This window comes from Propithecus coquereli, unplaced genomic scaffold, assembly GCF_000956105.1.
Source record: "Propithecus coquereli isolate 6110/MARCELLA unplaced genomic scaffold, Pcoq_1.0 Scaffold328, whole genome shotgun sequence".
In the NCBI taxonomy this organism is placed as follows: Eukaryota; Metazoa; Chordata; class Mammalia; order Primates; family Indriidae; genus Propithecus; species Propithecus coquereli.
In genome coordinates, this window is record NW_012148930.1 from 2,830,152 (window position 1) to 2,847,236 (window position 17,085).

At 44.1% G+C, this 17,085-nt stretch overlaps 1 protein-coding gene across 3 annotated transcripts in view; it reads right to left on the reverse strand.

The window, feature by feature from the left end:
• Positions 1 to 12,755: 12,755 nt before the first annotated feature.
• The window catches only part of CRB1 (crumbs family member 1, photoreceptor morphogenesis associated), a 110,050-nt gene continuing 105,720 nt past the window's right edge, over positions 12,756 to 17,085 (reverse strand). For all 3 annotated transcript variants that reach the window (XM_012650463.1, XM_012650462.1, XM_012650461.1), the window contains one exon: positions 12,756 to 12,971. In XM_012650463.1, coding sequence (XP_012505917.1) covers positions 12,756 to 12,971 — 216 coding nt within the window. The remainder of the gene's footprint in view (positions 12,972 to 17,085) is intronic.

Consider the following 17,085-nt stretch of genomic DNA (forward strand, 5'->3'; position numbering starts at 1 on the left):
TCAGCCTAGCTCACAGCAACCTCAAACTCCTGGGCTCAAGCGATCCTCCTGCCTCAGCCTCCTGAGTAGCTGGGACTACAGGAGTGCACCACCATGCCCGGGAATTTTTTCTATGTATTTTTAGTTGTCTGGCTAATTTCTATTTTTAGTAGAGACGGGGTCTTGCTCTTGCTCAGGCTGGTCTCGAACTCCTGACCTCAAGCGATCCTCCCACCTCGGCCTCCCAGAGTGCCGGGATCACAGGCGTGAGCCACCGCGCCCGGCCATTGCACAGCTTTGTGGTACAATTGCTGTCGTCACAGTGACCCACTGTTTTGTGACTGTTCACTTACCCACTCCTCCCCTAAACCCTTTCTCACAAGTAGTTCCTACAAACATTTAATTTGTGTCTATTGTTCCTAGCTGCTCTGTTAGGAATCGGAGGAAAAAATTAAGTAAATAACACATTTTCATGCATATGATTTAATTTGATTTCTACATTGACCCTGGTGGCCAGTCTACTCTCAGGACTTATCCCTGTGAAAGCATCTTATTTTGCTCATCTTTGAATCTCCAGCTCTTGACGTGACATTAGGTCACAGCAGATGCTTCATAGCCGGGTGTTGGATGAAACAGTAGAACACCACCAGCTCAAGACAGAACTCCGGAAAAACCTGTTACCTCTCTGTTTACTCTCCACGAATATGATAAATAAACCATCTCTTTCTTTGGCAATGGCCTACGACACATCACATCAGAAATGCAAAACAGAAAACAGGAGGAATGGGGCCGAGTTTACTGATAGTGAAATTAAAAGTCGCAAACTAACTCCGATGTTACCCTTGAAGTGTGAGGGAAAGAAACACAAGGAGGGAATCAGAAAATCCTAAAGCTCCAAACCCTGGAGGAGGTTAATTCTGTAGTCGTTTCTGCATGAATTATGAGTGAAGATTCTAGAATTAAAGCATAGGGAAACATCAAATGCACTTTTAAGAGCTGCTCTAACCGAAGGATCAATATTTGGCCCGACTTACTGGATGAGTAATTTAAATGTGAAACTTTTTATCTAAGTAAAATCTCTCTCTTTACATAACGTTGTCCATTAACGAAGTGCAGTGTTAACAATAAAGGCCATGATGCATTTTAAAGTTTAAACTGAATAATATATACGAGCAACTGACACTTGGTTTGTTCCAGTGATTGATTCAGACATTTATTTAATGATTTTTAAAATGTTAATCTAGCAGGAAAGAATTTAGAGGTCATTTGAAACTTATTTATATTTAAATTATGTGATAGAATCCTGGCCAGATTTGACCCTTGGCACATTGTAAAGCAGATCATTATATCGTCTTGATCTGGTGGATCCTTCCAGTAACATAGCGATGTTGGAACTTCAACCTCCCTGGTCGTGTCTTATTTTGTAATTTATCTTGGGTGGCCTCGCTTGCTTGCAGGCTGAACATTTTTTTTTTTAACCTTTCTTATCCTGTCACATTTTAAATGTCACCAGTATTTATATAATTGGCATCTCTCTCTCCCTCTTTTCAATCCGTTACTACCTCCCTTCTGCACGAGAACATGTCTTTTGCAGCTCTGCTGCTCTTTTGCCCTGGACAGGGAAAAAACAAATCTTTCGGGACAATTAACTCCTTTCAGAAATTTCTGGGTTTGGTGCAATTTTCCTGCCACCACCATTTCTCCCCCCAGGTAAGATTTCAGGTGAAATGTTTGATTCCTATTAATTGCACTTGGCACCAAATGCAAGACATTTTGTGACTTTTTTTCATTCTAATATCTTTTAGATTAGCAAAATACATGAAAATGCATGACCTGAATAATTCTGCTTAGAATGAATGTGAGGAAATATTATTTTATATACTTGTTTTAAAATCAGATTTGTATGTTCCAGATATGTTTTTATCATTCAGAAAACTTGCATTTTGAATAAGCTCCTTAGGGGCGACAAGTACCAGAGGCCTTCACGGTCTGGGTGGCTTTGAAATTGTCAGCAAAATTTTGGAAGAGTTGGGGAGTCGGGATTAAAAAGGAGGGGACTCTACAGGGAGCCTCAACTCTGTGTGGTATTTAATTTAACCTCCGTGATCCGGTGTATGTTAGAAGGTGAGAGCGGTAGAATTTAGGAGAGATTTCCGGAAGTCACCAGGTTAGCTCCATGTGTTTCCTGATTTTAGATTGAAAAAGTAGCAAGAAAATGATTAAGGGGTAGATTCTAAGCTCAAAACAGAAAAGTCTGCGCTAAAAAGTAAATAGTATCGAGAAAGAAAAAGTCAAATGTTTCCTCCTGACAAGTCACAGAAGGGGATTCTGTTGAAATTAGAGACAGTTCACTGGGATGCTTAAGGCAGGAGAAACAGCTGAGGCTGCCCGGGACGTTTACGCCAAGGTGGTGTTTCTGCCAGACCGAGGCCACTAACTGGAGTCACCTGCGCTTGTCTTGAATGAGACGCCCTGGGGAACCAGGCTCTCGTCTGTGTGTCTGAGACGGGGCCACCCTCAGGAGCGGGTGGGGAGCTTCGCTTGACTTCGTCGAGGGGGCCGTGCGTGTGCTTGGGAGGGGTGGTCTGGAACAGGGAGGGCTCTGAGGGGACGTGAGTGACAACGGGAGCCGCCTAATCTCCTGAGGAATTCGGTTGCCGGAGCTGTTACCCCGAATTGCTCCCTGGTGACTCTGGAGGGGCAGCTCCCCAAGACCCAGGTTGGGGCGAGATCGACGCCGAGTTGTGCAGCCACTGCCGGGCTGGGGACGTCTGCGGGATGCAGGGGGACACCCCCAGCCTTGTCCAGCAGGGGCCTCTGAGAGTCAGGCTGGCAAGAGGAGAGGCTGACGGAGAGAGGCCACTGCAGCCCGGACGATGGACCGGTGCCGCCGTGCCTGGAGAAACGGGACCCCTACAGAAGTCAGCTCGTCACGGGCACTAAAGAGACTCCGATATTTAAGATGTTTCACTCTTCTCTATACTCCACTACGAGCCGCCCTGATGGAGAGGAGGCTGGAGCTTTTCACCTCATTGTCAGGAAAGGGGAGAGTCGAGGTTGTTAATCGATACTTCCCATTAAGATGAGAAAAGATGGCTTCTCACTAAGAACATTGCGGGCATTGGAGTTTCAGGAATCCTGGGTGAGACTGAATCGAGGAGTCCCTCGCTAATAAATAGCGAGAGAGCAGGACCCAGAAAGGAAGATTATGCTCGGAAATTCAGTGGGAGACAGAAGTCACGATTCCCAGAGCGAATCAAGCATTGATTAAGTTGATCAGAAAGTTCACATTTATGCCTTGGAGCTCTATTTTTTCAATTATTCCTTCAAATATCGAATGATCACAGCTTTTTTTTTTTTTTTTTTTAAATAAAGAGAGCTGTGTGTGGAGAGAAATACTTGATACTTGGCTGGATTATAAAACTTATCCCACACCTAGAACAAAGACGTATCAACTACCTCACACATCCTGACGGGCATCTCCTGGCAGCCAAGAGAAAATTTCATCATCTCAAGGAGAAAATAAGCTGACTTTAAGAACTAAGCTTTTAAGACCTAACTTGTAACAGTGATGAAAAATACCGTAGCATCCCCCCAAATCTGTTTTTATTCTGTCTGCATAATTGATTAAATAATTAAGTAATGTGAAGTCTGTTTATCTAGTCTCTTATCAGCAATGATTGCTCGTGGAAGATGACCAGTTTTGACCAAATTTGTTCCTAAACACTGTCAGGATATAACTTGAAGTTTGAACTATAAATTGATCTGCCATCTTGAAATATTCTCACCTAACTTTATTATCTGTAGTTTTCACTTCTTGACCAAAGAACACAGAAACAAATATCTTATAAAAAGTTTCAAGCATCCCTTTAAAATAAACTGGAAATATCTACTAAACGTATTTTAAGATTAATTATGCATGGCAACATGAATTTATGACATCTCTATGTCTATTCTAACAGTCTCGTCTCTAGACTAATAACTCTTGAGGGCAGATGTCAAATCTACTGAAATGTTTTCAGAGGGACAAAACAATTTTCATTTAAATCACCAGAATTTCAGTACATCTAAATAAATTTGATTTTATCACATGGGTGTTTGGCTAGTTTCTTCAAGGGAGAGGTGGTAGAATTAATTTGTATTTCATTTCGAGTGATTTAAGGCAGCCTCTATTAATTCAAATGACAGTATCACATTTTACTCCCTAACTATGAATGATGTTTCCTTCACCCTTTTCTTCCCATGACAAGACTTCTCCTTCTGCCAATGTAACAAATGCTACATTAACTGGCGTAATTGGAATCTCCTCTCATCAGTGACTCTGGCCATTAGATGCTTCGGATGAATGGTCCGTAATTATTAAATCGATCATCCTTGCCTCTCTTCAATTTGAGACACTTAAGTCCTATTACTGCAGAGTCAATATTTGAATTAAATTAGTACTTGGCAGCAAAGGGTTGCCGAATTGAAATCCACGCACTGTTCACATCCTTAGTCAAGAGAACCCTCTTTCTCTATCAGAGAATCAAATGCTCATGCACCAGAAAAATAACAAGCACTTTTAGAAAAAGTTGAGCCCTGATTCAGGTAAAGATGTCTATATTCTGGACCTGAAAACCTAATAATTTTGGGACTCAATCAAGGAAACTTTTTATTAAGGTTTTAATTAAGGTTATTAAGGTAGGCTTGACTTTTTTAAGGAAAAAAATGTTTTTAAATGAAACCAATTCTGGGCAATTAGTGTTTAGTTATGGATATTTAAAACAATCAAACATCCCCAAGTCATTCAAATGTAGAGCAATTTCTTTTCAGAGCAGGTGTTACACAATAAGACTGACCTTACAAAATAAGGTTTTTGAGTTACTTCTTTCACGGGAAAGCTAACCTAGATATTATCTTGCGGAACACCTGCCGTACGCAAAGGCTTTCGCAACTATACGAGGTTGGGTATTGTGCCTGTAGCTGAGTAAATTGACCTGTGACACAGACAAAGCTATGACGTGAGGGGCTGAGTCAAAACTGGGTCCTGGAGCTTCTGTACTTTTAGAGGCATTTGTTTCCATTCCGAGTGTGTCTCATTTCAGCCGCGAACAAGCTCCGTGGTGAGGCAGGAGTCTCGAGCTGCGAACCATGAATGAGCATCTCTGCGAGGTGCTCCCCTCGAGCTCCAAGATACGGGTTTGGGAGCAGTTTTCAAGGAGAGCTTGTTACCCAACATATTAGGAGACCCTGTGGCTGGTTCTGAAAGCAGCTGTGCTCGGTCGGGCACTGCCAAATGTACTTGATGGATGTCGTCCCCGGGCTTCTGGAACCACGTAAAACGAAGCCCGGGGACCCAAGCACAGAAGGATGGGTTTAAATTGGAAACATGCATTTTTGTCATCATCATTCAATGCAACACGCAGCAATAAAAATTGTGCTTTTGTTGGAAGTAGGATGAAATTGGAAAAGTGATGTTCACTTCAGAATTCGGGAAAGTTTCGTGGTTTGAATCACGCCCCTGCGGGGCATAAAACCAGGCGAAAGTTGGCTAATCAGCAGCAGCAAGATGATTTAAACCAAGACCCGTGGGCCGATCCTTCCTGCTTTTGATGATCGCAGATAATTGTGATTCCCTAACAAGAGAGGTTTAAGGAGTAATCCTAAAAGGCGGGGCCAAATAATAATCATGATTAATAATACAGTTGTCTCTATGAAGCACAACTTAAAAACAATTCTCTATTGTCAGTCATTTGGGGGTCTGAGAGACCCGAGACCACCCGGTTTATTTTCTGACAAGTTTGTTGAGCGCATACAAGTGATACGTGCCGTTTATTTCCATCTTACAGAGGAGGAGAATTCCTTAGTTGCACGGAGCTGCCGTCATGGGCACTTTGGAGGGACGGGAGTGACATGGAAAAATCACCTTCCTCTGCACAAAACCTGCTTATTTTACCAACACGTCGCAGGGATGGGGGTAGGCAGAGAGGGGGTCGCCCTCCCGGCTTGTGCGGCAGAGAAAGCAGGAGGTGGCAAAGTGGCAACGATCCGAAAGTTCCTGCTGCCGTCACTCGCCCCTCTGTCCCTCCGTCCGACCTGAGCAGGAACCGCGGGCGCCGCACCCCGCGCTCTCGTGCGGTGAAGCGTTTCTCACTGATGTCATCGTCACATGCTTGTGCGATGCAGGTGCGACTCCTGCCTTTCGGACTGAGCTCGAGTCACTTGGATGGGACAGATCAGAAGTTGAAACCAATGTCTCTGTCCCCAAAGGGTCTTAAAATGAAGACAAAAGCTCCTCCTTCGAAGGGCTGCTGCGAGGTCTCGACGCGACCTGAAGCCTGCAGGGCCCCAAGTCCGAAACGGTCCCGGCCCCCAGCAAGGGCTCGAGGAAGGACCCCCACTACCATCATCATCATCATCACGACGCCCTACTGTTACTCCTCAGTCACTGCCGCGGACGCCAACTGCTCACCGCGATGGCTGTGACGACGCAGGGCAGACTCTGGGACTGTCCCCCGGGTCCCCCAGAGAAGAGGACCTGCTGTCCAGCAGCGGCAGGCGAAGGAAGCAGGGGCAGGTCTGACCGCTGACTTGAGTCACGGTCACTTGTCATTTCCTGCCTCTCTCTGCTCTGTGACCACGGACGCCACGTGAGAGGCCACCTGAAGGAGGCTCCCTGTCACTCCTTGTGGACACAGACGTGCCCCTCACAGGGGCCAGGGCTCAGCCCGGCAGGAAGCGGCGGCCGTGTCCCCTCGACGCCTGCGAGACCTGCACTTGGACTTAGCGGATCCCCCCATTTGCCACCCGCAGAGCAGTCAGGCACGTGTCTGTCACACTGTGCTGCTAGTGTGACGATCCCCGTCACTGTGCGCCCAGAGCCGCAGCTGTGGAAGTGAGGAAACCCGCGACACAGAAGCACCTTCGTCGCCACGTTTCTCAGGGCGCCTCCTCGACGTGGACGCCCGTGTCTCGGCGCCTGTTACCGTCTCACAAACCGCTCCCCTGAGAGGCCCCCAACAGCCACTATTGTTTCCCGATTCTGGGGATTGGTCGGGTCTCCCCTGCTGGCCTCACGGGGTCCCTGAGGGGCCGGAGGCCGCCCCGCCGGGACACGTCCCTTCGTTCCAGGCTTCGTCACAGCGTGGCCGTCTCAGGCCGCTCCCGAGAGAGGGAAGACAGAGGCTGCGAGCATCTCGTGTCTGGCACGGGAGTGGCCACGGCAAGTCGCAGGCCACCCTGACTCCCGGGGAAGGCGACAGATCCCCCCCTCTCGGTGGGGGGAGGCGATGATGTCACCTCACAACTGAGCTCGAGAGGAATCGTCGTGGCCTTTGCTTGTGGTCTTTGAAATCAACCCTAACACAAACTGCAAACTACTCTTGACTCAAAAACTACCCCAATATTGATCATGCAGATACTAGACTTTCCTACTGTGGTGAGGTAAAATACTCCACACGGCTGATTTGGAACATTCCTGGCCTGAGATACTGAATATTTAGCTTGTTTAATGGTACAGAGATTTGGCTGCAGAGCCTGGGAGTAACCTCCTTATCACGTATGTGTTTGGAGTGTCCACACGGAATAACCCGTTTACTCACGCCTGCGTGCATTCATTCATGCACGGATCTGTACATACGTTCCCATGCAAAGCCCTGAGCTAGGTACTAGAACAGGACAAATGGTCAGATTAACTGGATTTCTTTTCCAAAGAATTACCATTAACAGCTATCTCTTTCTTTTTGCCTGTGCTTATACCAACAGGTCCAATTCATCCTCTGTAATTCTTTTAGTTTGTAGTTTTTAAAACTCAGCTATTTTTTTCCCTTTAAGTAAAGGCTCTTTTTGTCCTTATATTAACCTCTATTAAGAACTTTATAGGATGCAAAAATAAATGTGTCTCATGGCGCATTCCACAGTAGACAGCAGAGACATTTGTCTCTCACACCGACTCTTACATTGAATATTGGGGGGAAGGCAGAGAATGCGTAAGACATTAGGCCACTGAGCTATGACAGTTTGGAAGCTAGAACATCCTGTGAGAGGCCACACAAATGTCAGGCACTTTGAGGTTTCTTTCCCTGGTGCTGGGTACAAATCTGAGCATTCATGATTTGTTGGTTTACCCAGAAAAATATTTATTGTGTTTTTGCTATGGGTTACGTCTGTTCTAGGTGAGGGATGTTGCAATGGAAGAAAAAAGCAAACTTCTTGTCTTTAAATAACTTAAATTCTAGACAGAAGAAACAGAGAGCAAGAAACTCTGTAGTCTCAGTGGGTGGAGAACAGAGTGTAAGGAAATAATGAGAAAACAACGAGAGGGACTTAGAGGGGATGGACGATGAGCTACAAAGAAACTCTGGATGAAATGGTGCCACTGTCTTGAGTACTGCAGGAGGAATGGCAGTTGTGTCACGCGCTTCTGAGGGGTCAGGTAGGCTGAGGACTGAGGACCCAGTCATCGCGTCTGGCAATGTGGAGGTCACTGAGTCGTGCAGAGAAAGGCCAGACTAGTCTGAGTTCAAGAGAGGATGAGAAGAGTGGAAGAGGAGACGGAGAATATAGAGAACTCTTTTGTAGATGTTTTGCTGCAAAGAGGTGTTGAGGAAATGGCATGGTAAGTGGGCCACAGGAGAGAATTTTATATGACAGGAAATACGCCAGCATGTCTGGTGCTGGTGGGAACGGTCGCCTGTGGGAAAACTGGTGATGGGGAGGAGTGAGGGAAAATTGCTGGGATGATGTCCTTGAGTAGGTGAGAAAGATAGATTCTTCCAGACCAGATTTAAAAATTCATGTCATTCAACAAAGAAACTATATGGAAGATTAATAAAACAAAAAGTTGGTTCTTTGAAAAAATAAACAAAATTGACATGCCTTTGGCTAGACTAATGAAAAGCAGAAAAGAAAGAACTCTAATGAGCTCCATCAAGAATGAAAAAGGAGAAATTACAACTGATGCCACGGAGATACAAAATATCATCTATCGATACTATAAAAACCTTTATACACTTAAATTGGAAAATGTGGAGGAAATGGACAAATTCTTAGAAACACACAGCCTCCCTAGGCTCAACCAGGAAGAAATAGAATTCCTGAACACACCAATATCAAGGACTGAAATTGAAACAGCAATAAAAAAACCTTCCTAAAAAGAAAAGTCCCGGGCCAGATGGTTTCACACCCGAATTTTACCATACCTACAAAGAAGAACTGGTACCTATCCTGCAGAAATTATTCCACAACATCGAGAAGGAAGGAATCCTCCCCAACACATTTTATGAAGCCAACATAACCCTGCTACCAAAACCAGGAAAGGATGCAACAAAAAAAGAAAACTAGACCAATATCCCTTATGAATATAAATGTAAAAATTCTCAATAAAATCAAAATACTGAATCCAGGTGCTTATCAAAAAAATAATCCATCACAACCAAGTGGGCTTCATCCCAGAGATGCAGGGATGGTTCAACATACACAAATCTATAAATGTAGTTCACCATATAAATAGAAGCAAAAACAAAGACCATATGATCCTCTCAATAGACACAGAAAAAGCATTTGACAAAATTGAACACCCTTTTATGATAAGAATGCTTAACAAAATAGGCATAGATGGGGCTTACCTAAAAATGATACAAGCCATATAAGACAAACCCACAGCCAACATCATACCAAATGGGGAAAAATTGAAAGCATTCCCACTTAGAACTGGAATCAGACAATGTTGTCCTCTATCATCATTTCTATTCAACACAGTGCTAAAAGTCCTAGCCAGAGCAATCAGACAAGAGAGGCAAACCGAGGGCATACAAATAGGGGCAGAAGAGGTCAAACTATCTCTGTTTGCTGACGATATGATTGTATACCTAGAAAAATCCCAAAGATTCTGCCACGAGACTACTGGAATTACTAAACAAATTCAGCAAAGTCTCAGGTTACAAAATCAATGTAGAGAAATCAGTAGCATTCCTACATGCCAACAACAGTCAAACCGAGAACCAAATCAAAGACTCAATATCCTTCACAATAGCAACAAAGAAAATAAAGTACCTAGGAATGTATTTAACTAAGGAGGTAAAAGACCTCTACAGGGAGAACTATGAAACACTGAGGAAGGAAATAGCAGAAGACATAAACAGGTGGAAAACAATACCATACTCGTGGATTGGCAGAATCAACATTGTTAAAATGTCTATACTATCCAAAGTGATCTACAGATTCAATGCAATCCCTATTAAAATACCAACATCATTTTTCACAGACATAGAAAAAATAATTTTACGCTTCATATGGAACCAGAGAATGCCCCGTATAGCAAAAGCAATCCTAGGCGAAAATAACAAAATGGGAGGCATCACTTTACCAGACTTCAAACTATGCTACAAGGCTATCGTAGTAAAAACAGCTTGGTACTGGCACAAGAACAGGGACACAGACCAATGGAACAGAGCTGAGAACTCACATATAAAACCATCCTCATATAGCCATCTAATCTTTGACAAAGCAGACAAAAACATACACTGGGGTAAAGAATCCTTATTCAGTAAGTGGTGCTGGGAAAACTGGATAGCCACATGTAGAAGACTGAATCAGGATCCACACCTTTCACCTCTCACAAAAAATCACTCATGGTGGATAACAGACTTAAACCTAAGGTGTGAAACTGTAAGAATTCTAGAAGAAAATGTTGGAAATACTCTTCTAGACATTGGCCTAGGCAAATAATTCATAAAGACAACCCCAAAGGCAATCAAAGCAACAACAAAAATAAATAAATGGGACCTGATCAAATTAAAAAGCTTCTGCACAGTCAAGGAAACTGTCATGAGAGCAAACAGACAACCTACAGAATGGGAGAAAATATTCACATGCTACACATCCAATAAAGGGCTGATAACTAGAATCTATTTAGAACTCAGAAAAATCAGCAAGAAAAAAATCAAAAACCCTATCAAAAAGTGAGCAAAGGGCATAAACAGAAACTTTTCAAAAGAGGACAGAATAATGGCCAACAAACATACAAAAAAATGCTCAACATCTCTAATCATCAGGGAAATGCAAATCAAAACCACAATGAGATATGACTTATCTCCAGTGAGAATGGCCTTTATCAAAAAGTCCCAAAACAATAGATGTTGGTATGGATCCAGAGAGACAGGAACACTCATACACTGCTGGTGGGACTACAAACTGGTACAACCTCTGTGGATACAAGTAGAAGTACCATTCGATCCAGCAATCCTATTACTGGGCATCTACCCAAAAGACCAAATGATACTGTATAAGAAAGACATCTGCACCCGAATGTTTATAGCAGCACAATTCACAATCGCAAACATGTGGAAACAACCCAAGTGCCCATCAATACATGAGTGGATTAATAAAATGTGGTATATGTATACCACGGAGTACTATTCAGCTATAAGAAACAATGGTGATCTAGCACCTCTTGTATTATCCTGGATAGAGCTGGAGCCCATTCTACTAAGTGAAGTATCCCAAAAATGAAAAATAAGCACATGTACTCAACAGCAAATTGGTTTTAACTGATCAAAACCTTAGTGCACATATAGGAATAACATTTATTGGGCATTAGACAGGTGGGAGGGGGAGGAGGGGATGGGTATATTCACACCTAATGGATATGGTGCGCACCATCTGGGGGATGGACACGCTTGTAGCTCTGACTGGGGTGGGGGGAAGCGCAATGTACGTAACCTAAACATTTGTGCCCCCGTAATATGCTGAAATAAAAAAAATAAATAAATAAAAATTCATGTCATTGAGCATACACCCAAATATATATGCATATATTTTAAAATTTTATTTATATTCTACTATAGTAGCATGTTACATGCATTTCAAAACATGTATCAAATATAACCAAAGACTGTGTGGGAAAATATATAAATGCAGAAACCCCAGTATTTTCTCCCCAGACCCCACAGTCTTAGATATGCCCTCCTTCAAGTTTGTACACTTCACCTTGGGGTTCTAGCCTTTAGACAACATCGCTGTGTGGCACTGATGCATAAAGAGCTTGATCTTTCAGACTAGAGGATCCGAGTTTTCCTCCTGTCCCGATTTCTGTCTAGGAAGTGTTTTGACCTTACGCAACCCTTTGCAAAAAATAATGACTTTAAATGTGACCAACTTGAGACAATTTAGTTAAAAGATCAATTTCATAAGCAGGTTCTTCCAATACTCTTAAAGGTCACTTTTGTCACATGCAATGTCACAAAATGCAAAAAAAAAAAATACTCAAAAAGAACCACCACACTTCGATTTTTATTTTTTGTCACTGGATTATTTTTTAAACCACAACTCATTTCCACGTCTTTCTCTGAATGCATGATTGAATGACAAAGCACACAGCTCGTATACAACTGAAACCTCTGACCACACGTATTCTATTTTTTTCCTGCAGTCTCTGTGTGAGCTAACAGCCAGCTAACGTGCAAACTAAAAAGTTATTCCCAGGTTGCAAAGAGGAAAGAGTTTAAGTGACAGCCACCGGACCTTTTCCCAGGAGATAGTAATCTCCGGAAGATGTTTTTGCTAATTATGAGGCTGAAATTACTGGCACAAAGCCATCATTTTGCGGGCTGTTATAATAAGACAACGATGTCAGTTTGAACTGCGGTGAAAGTCTTTACGGTGGTCAAAGGAATCCTTCCCACAGTTCAAACCTCATCCCAGTTCCAGATTCGCATCTCCAGGAGTGTCAGGAACCGCTCAAGAACAATCACCAGGTTCACGGTGTGTGGATCCTTTTCCCAAAGGGACAGGTGCTCCTAAATCAGCCTCTCCATTGCAGGCGGCGGCATCAGGCTCCACATTTCCACTCGGGAGCCCTCCTTTTCCTGGCGGCTCGGACTGTAGGTTCCCTGAGTCGCCCTTTTGTTGGAGGCAACAATGGAGGCGGCGGCGGCCAGCAGGAGGATCAATAACAAGACCAGGGTCGCTGAGCTGACGGCTGTGAAGACACTTGAGAGCAAGTCGTCTGCCAGCTGCAGGGTTGAAATGATCGTGATGTGAGTTCCAGAGCAAAGGCAAGTGTTGGAGACAATGGAACTGCCCTGGGATGAAGACCGACCAGAGCCAGCTGGTACCACTCAATGCTGTAGAAAGACCAAGGTATCGAAGGAGAGTCCAATTTTCTTATTCCCAGATCATGTAAAAATGATCACACATCTGGCATCTAAGATCTACATGCAGAAAAAATGTGGCATGGAATAAATATCTCCTGTGTTCACTCAGTGTCTCATCTGAGTGCCTGAGATCACACGTGTGGCATCACGGGCAAAAGATGAACCTGCACATTTATCTGTAAGATCGTTCTAGGTCTACAGGACTGTGTCATTCACAATCTCTTTCCTCCCTTGCCAAAATACTTCAATTTTGGACAAAAGAAATGGTTGTTTTACAGCCTTTTTGGGGAAAGAAAGCAAATTAAATTCGTTGAGTCTCGTGGGAAAGATCCCCCGGAGACAGAGGAGGGACCGTGATGCCTGGTCTCGAAGGCGGTTTCCGTAGGAATAACCGTGATTTGGATTCAATGTGAGAATTGAGTGAGCTTAATTCTGAACCCAAGCACCGGGCAATGGGAAGCTGCAGGTCGAGCCTGGCAGGGGCTGGTCCCTGGGCTCTCAGGTTTGTTTAATGTTTAATGTTGATTCCAAAGTGTTTGCAAAGCGCTTTTTTAGCAAACTTGAACTCTATCAGTTCAGCAATGGGCAACATGAAACTGTGACTGAGTTGCACAGAAATATTAAAAATAGGAAGCAGTCGCTATTTGAATTTTTTAGCTGTTTTTTTCAAAGAAATGTTTCTGTCAGAGTGAAAGCAGGAGCAAACGATTTTATGTTCTCATTTAGCTTCCTCTCTGACCCGTCCCCGTGTTAGCAAACCAATCTGCTCTTACAAATGAAATCTCTGTTCGTTTTAATATCCCCGGGAGTTTTAATATCTGTTATCCTTAGTCGTTTTTTGTTCCCTGCGCCTTGGTTTAAGTCATTGTACAACTAATATAATACTGTACTGTCTTTACAATGTTGTCTTGGACCTACTCACTATGAGCCTTGCTCAACTGCAGTTCCTTAGTTTGTTTATTCATTCAAAGATACTTCCTGACCATTCATGATGGGCATTTACTGAGCTAAGAAATAACAATACAAGATAAATCAAACTTTGGAACCTGGAGCTCAGGGTCTGGGGATAGCAGAGGAGGAGACAGACACGCGCACATCTACACATATCACAGTACACTGTAAAGATGTGTTACAATAGTGTGTCCTAAATTTGCTGTACTGGGGTGTGGGTGGAGTAAGATTGGAATGAGGCATGTGCTTGCTCTTTAAAGGATTAGTGGACATTCAGGTATTCAAAGGAGGAAATTCCATTTGGATGAAACAATTTAAAATAAAAAAAAAAAAAGAGGATATGAAGTCTTTAGAATTTGGGGAAACAGTAAGAAATCTAGTGTGACCAAAGATGTTGTCCATGAATGTGTATGTTTGAACTGGGACAGGGTTAAGAGTCGGTGAGAGGTGAAACTGAAGGAGAAGGATCTTGTCAAGAAACTTGAAAGCCGCACCCTAGTTCAGACTCTGTCCTGTGGTCAGTGGGAGCCACTAGAGATGTTTAAGCAGGAGCACAACGTGATGAGATCTAGTAACAGGGCAGGGGATGGGAGAGAGTGAAGATGCGGAAGAGACTCGAGGTAGAAAGAGGGGAGTTTGTTTTATTAGTCATGCTAAGAGATGACCTGGGTCTAAATTTAGCCAAGGAGCGAGAATGGAAGGGAAGGAACAGTTGAGAGGTTTCCAAGGTGAGTTGGCATCACTTGTGTCAGACTGTGTGGGGTGGGGAGGAGCAGAGGGAAGGTAAAGGTGACGCCCTGTTAGGTGACCAGGTGGACCTGGGTGTCATTAATTGGAACTGGGTACGTCGGAGGGGAACAGGTTTGTGTAGGAAGAGCGTCAGTTCGGTTTGGGAAAAGTTAGCTTTGGGTGTCTAGAAAACATTCAGGAATATGGTACTCCTAGGTAGTTAGGGATAATCACTACCCCTCTCCACTTCCAATTACTACCAGAAATTCTGGGTCATGACAACTTTTCATCCTCTCGTTACTGGAGCGTGAGGAGTGAAGCAGAGTTCCACAGACTTCGACAGTTCACTCAGCTAGAGGACACGCTCCCATCCACACTGTGTGGTCGCACTTCTGCGAGTAATTATGTCTTTTATCAATAAAAATAACTCTAGGCTGGGAAACATGAACAGAGCCATAGACTTGGCCTTGAGGTCAAAAGTCTGGGACACAGAAGGACAGATGGAATCTGACCAACAAAATCCCTTAGCATTATCTAGGGACCTTTAGATATACGCCCTCTTGTTCTTAGATGTTGATTTCATCTTAATCTGCCCAGTAAATTGTGTCATCTTCGAAAGTAAACGCCTGTTCTCCTCGAAGAGTCTGTCCGGGAGTGTCCGCACCCACACGGAGAGAAATCGTTCGGTTTGTCTCTGTTTTCTGAACTTTTCTGGGCCCTTCTCTCCCCATTCAGCCTGAGACTGATCACGCAGGGGAGGCTAAGCCCACACGGGTCCTGTCGTCTGCTGCATTGCAACTGGGGACAAAGAGGGACTCTGGGCACAGATCCTGAGTCCTTGTTAGAACCACAGTTCTGGTTGAACCGGAGGACGGTTTCGCATCTTGTGAGTTGGGGGGACAGAGACCCTCCGTCTACAGTCGCTTCACTGTCCTCAGAAACCTGGAAGAACGCAAGAGCAAGTCCAAGCTCTGGCTCCTGCTCTGCCGCTCCTGGCTGCGTCACGAGGTGGTCATGAGCTCGGTCTGTCCGGGCAGAGGCTTGGGTTTGGCTCGTGGCTCTGCCAGTGACCTGTGTGACACCAGCAAGTGACTTCGCCTCTCAGAGACCCATTTTCCTCACCTATACAACTGAGTATCAACGTCTGCTGCAAAGGATGGGACTGAACGAAACACAAGGAACGTGAACTACACAGAGCGCAGCTTCTCGTAAGTCCTCAACACATGAAAACATTAGTAGCTGTTGATATGCCAATCATCATCCCTAACTCTATTCACTTATCAGAGATGAACTGGATTCCCTCAGGACCCTGCGGTACGGCCAAGGGAGCCAAGCTACCCACCTAATACTGCAATCCCCAGCCTCGTACAGAGTTTTTGATGAAACTGTTCCCCGGAATGTGCCAAACGGGGCACGTCATGAAGCTTCAGTGGGAACTGCATGAGCAGGTTTTTAAATCGCCTCTCGAGGACCCTTTGCTTTTGAATTCCCACGGCTGAAAGGATTTTTTGTTCTGCTATTCTTCAATTATGCTTAAAATATGCAGCACTGGGACAGATCTTTTGATAACTGAGACTATTGCGATACGTGGACACCTCCGGGTGCGGGATGAGATTTAAGGGCAGACCTGTTGGTTGTGCCTCTAACACTGTGCTTTGGAATAACCCTTTCCTGAGAAGATATCCCCCAGATTAATTGCAAATACCATGTGCAATTATTTTGCTAAAAAATGATGTGATGTAATCTGTAGTCACTTACGTTCGCATCATTTTTAAATGCTTATTTTATATACGATCAATTTAAACTGTGATTACTTTGAACTCTATATCTGCAGAACAAATAGGTGTCTCGTTTTTCCCCAACATTCTGCAACATCAATCGGGTCTGGCTATACAGGACCGGAGCGAGGCTATGCCATGGCATTCTGAGGGGAAACTGTCACAACTTGTTTTGAATCTTCTCCCCTGACTGGTGTATGCCAGAATATGCTAGAACCATGCCTTGGTGCCTTTTATTTTTTAAATCCTAGAAAAGAAATTGCATGCTGTTTCTTCTGAAGGGGAGACTGGAAACAGCATGTACTTGCTGAACAGACGAATGAGTTTGAACCCAGTTTCGTCCCTTGTTTAGCATATTTAGCCTACGGATGTTGCTTTCCCATCTGCAAAATGGGGCCAGTAATTCCCGTGTCTTGGAACTGCTCTGAGAACTGCAGCCGTCAGGGTACACAGAGCTCCCCCCGTGCATAAGCACAGAATGAGAGCTTGATTCATGCTCTCGTTAGTAACCCTTC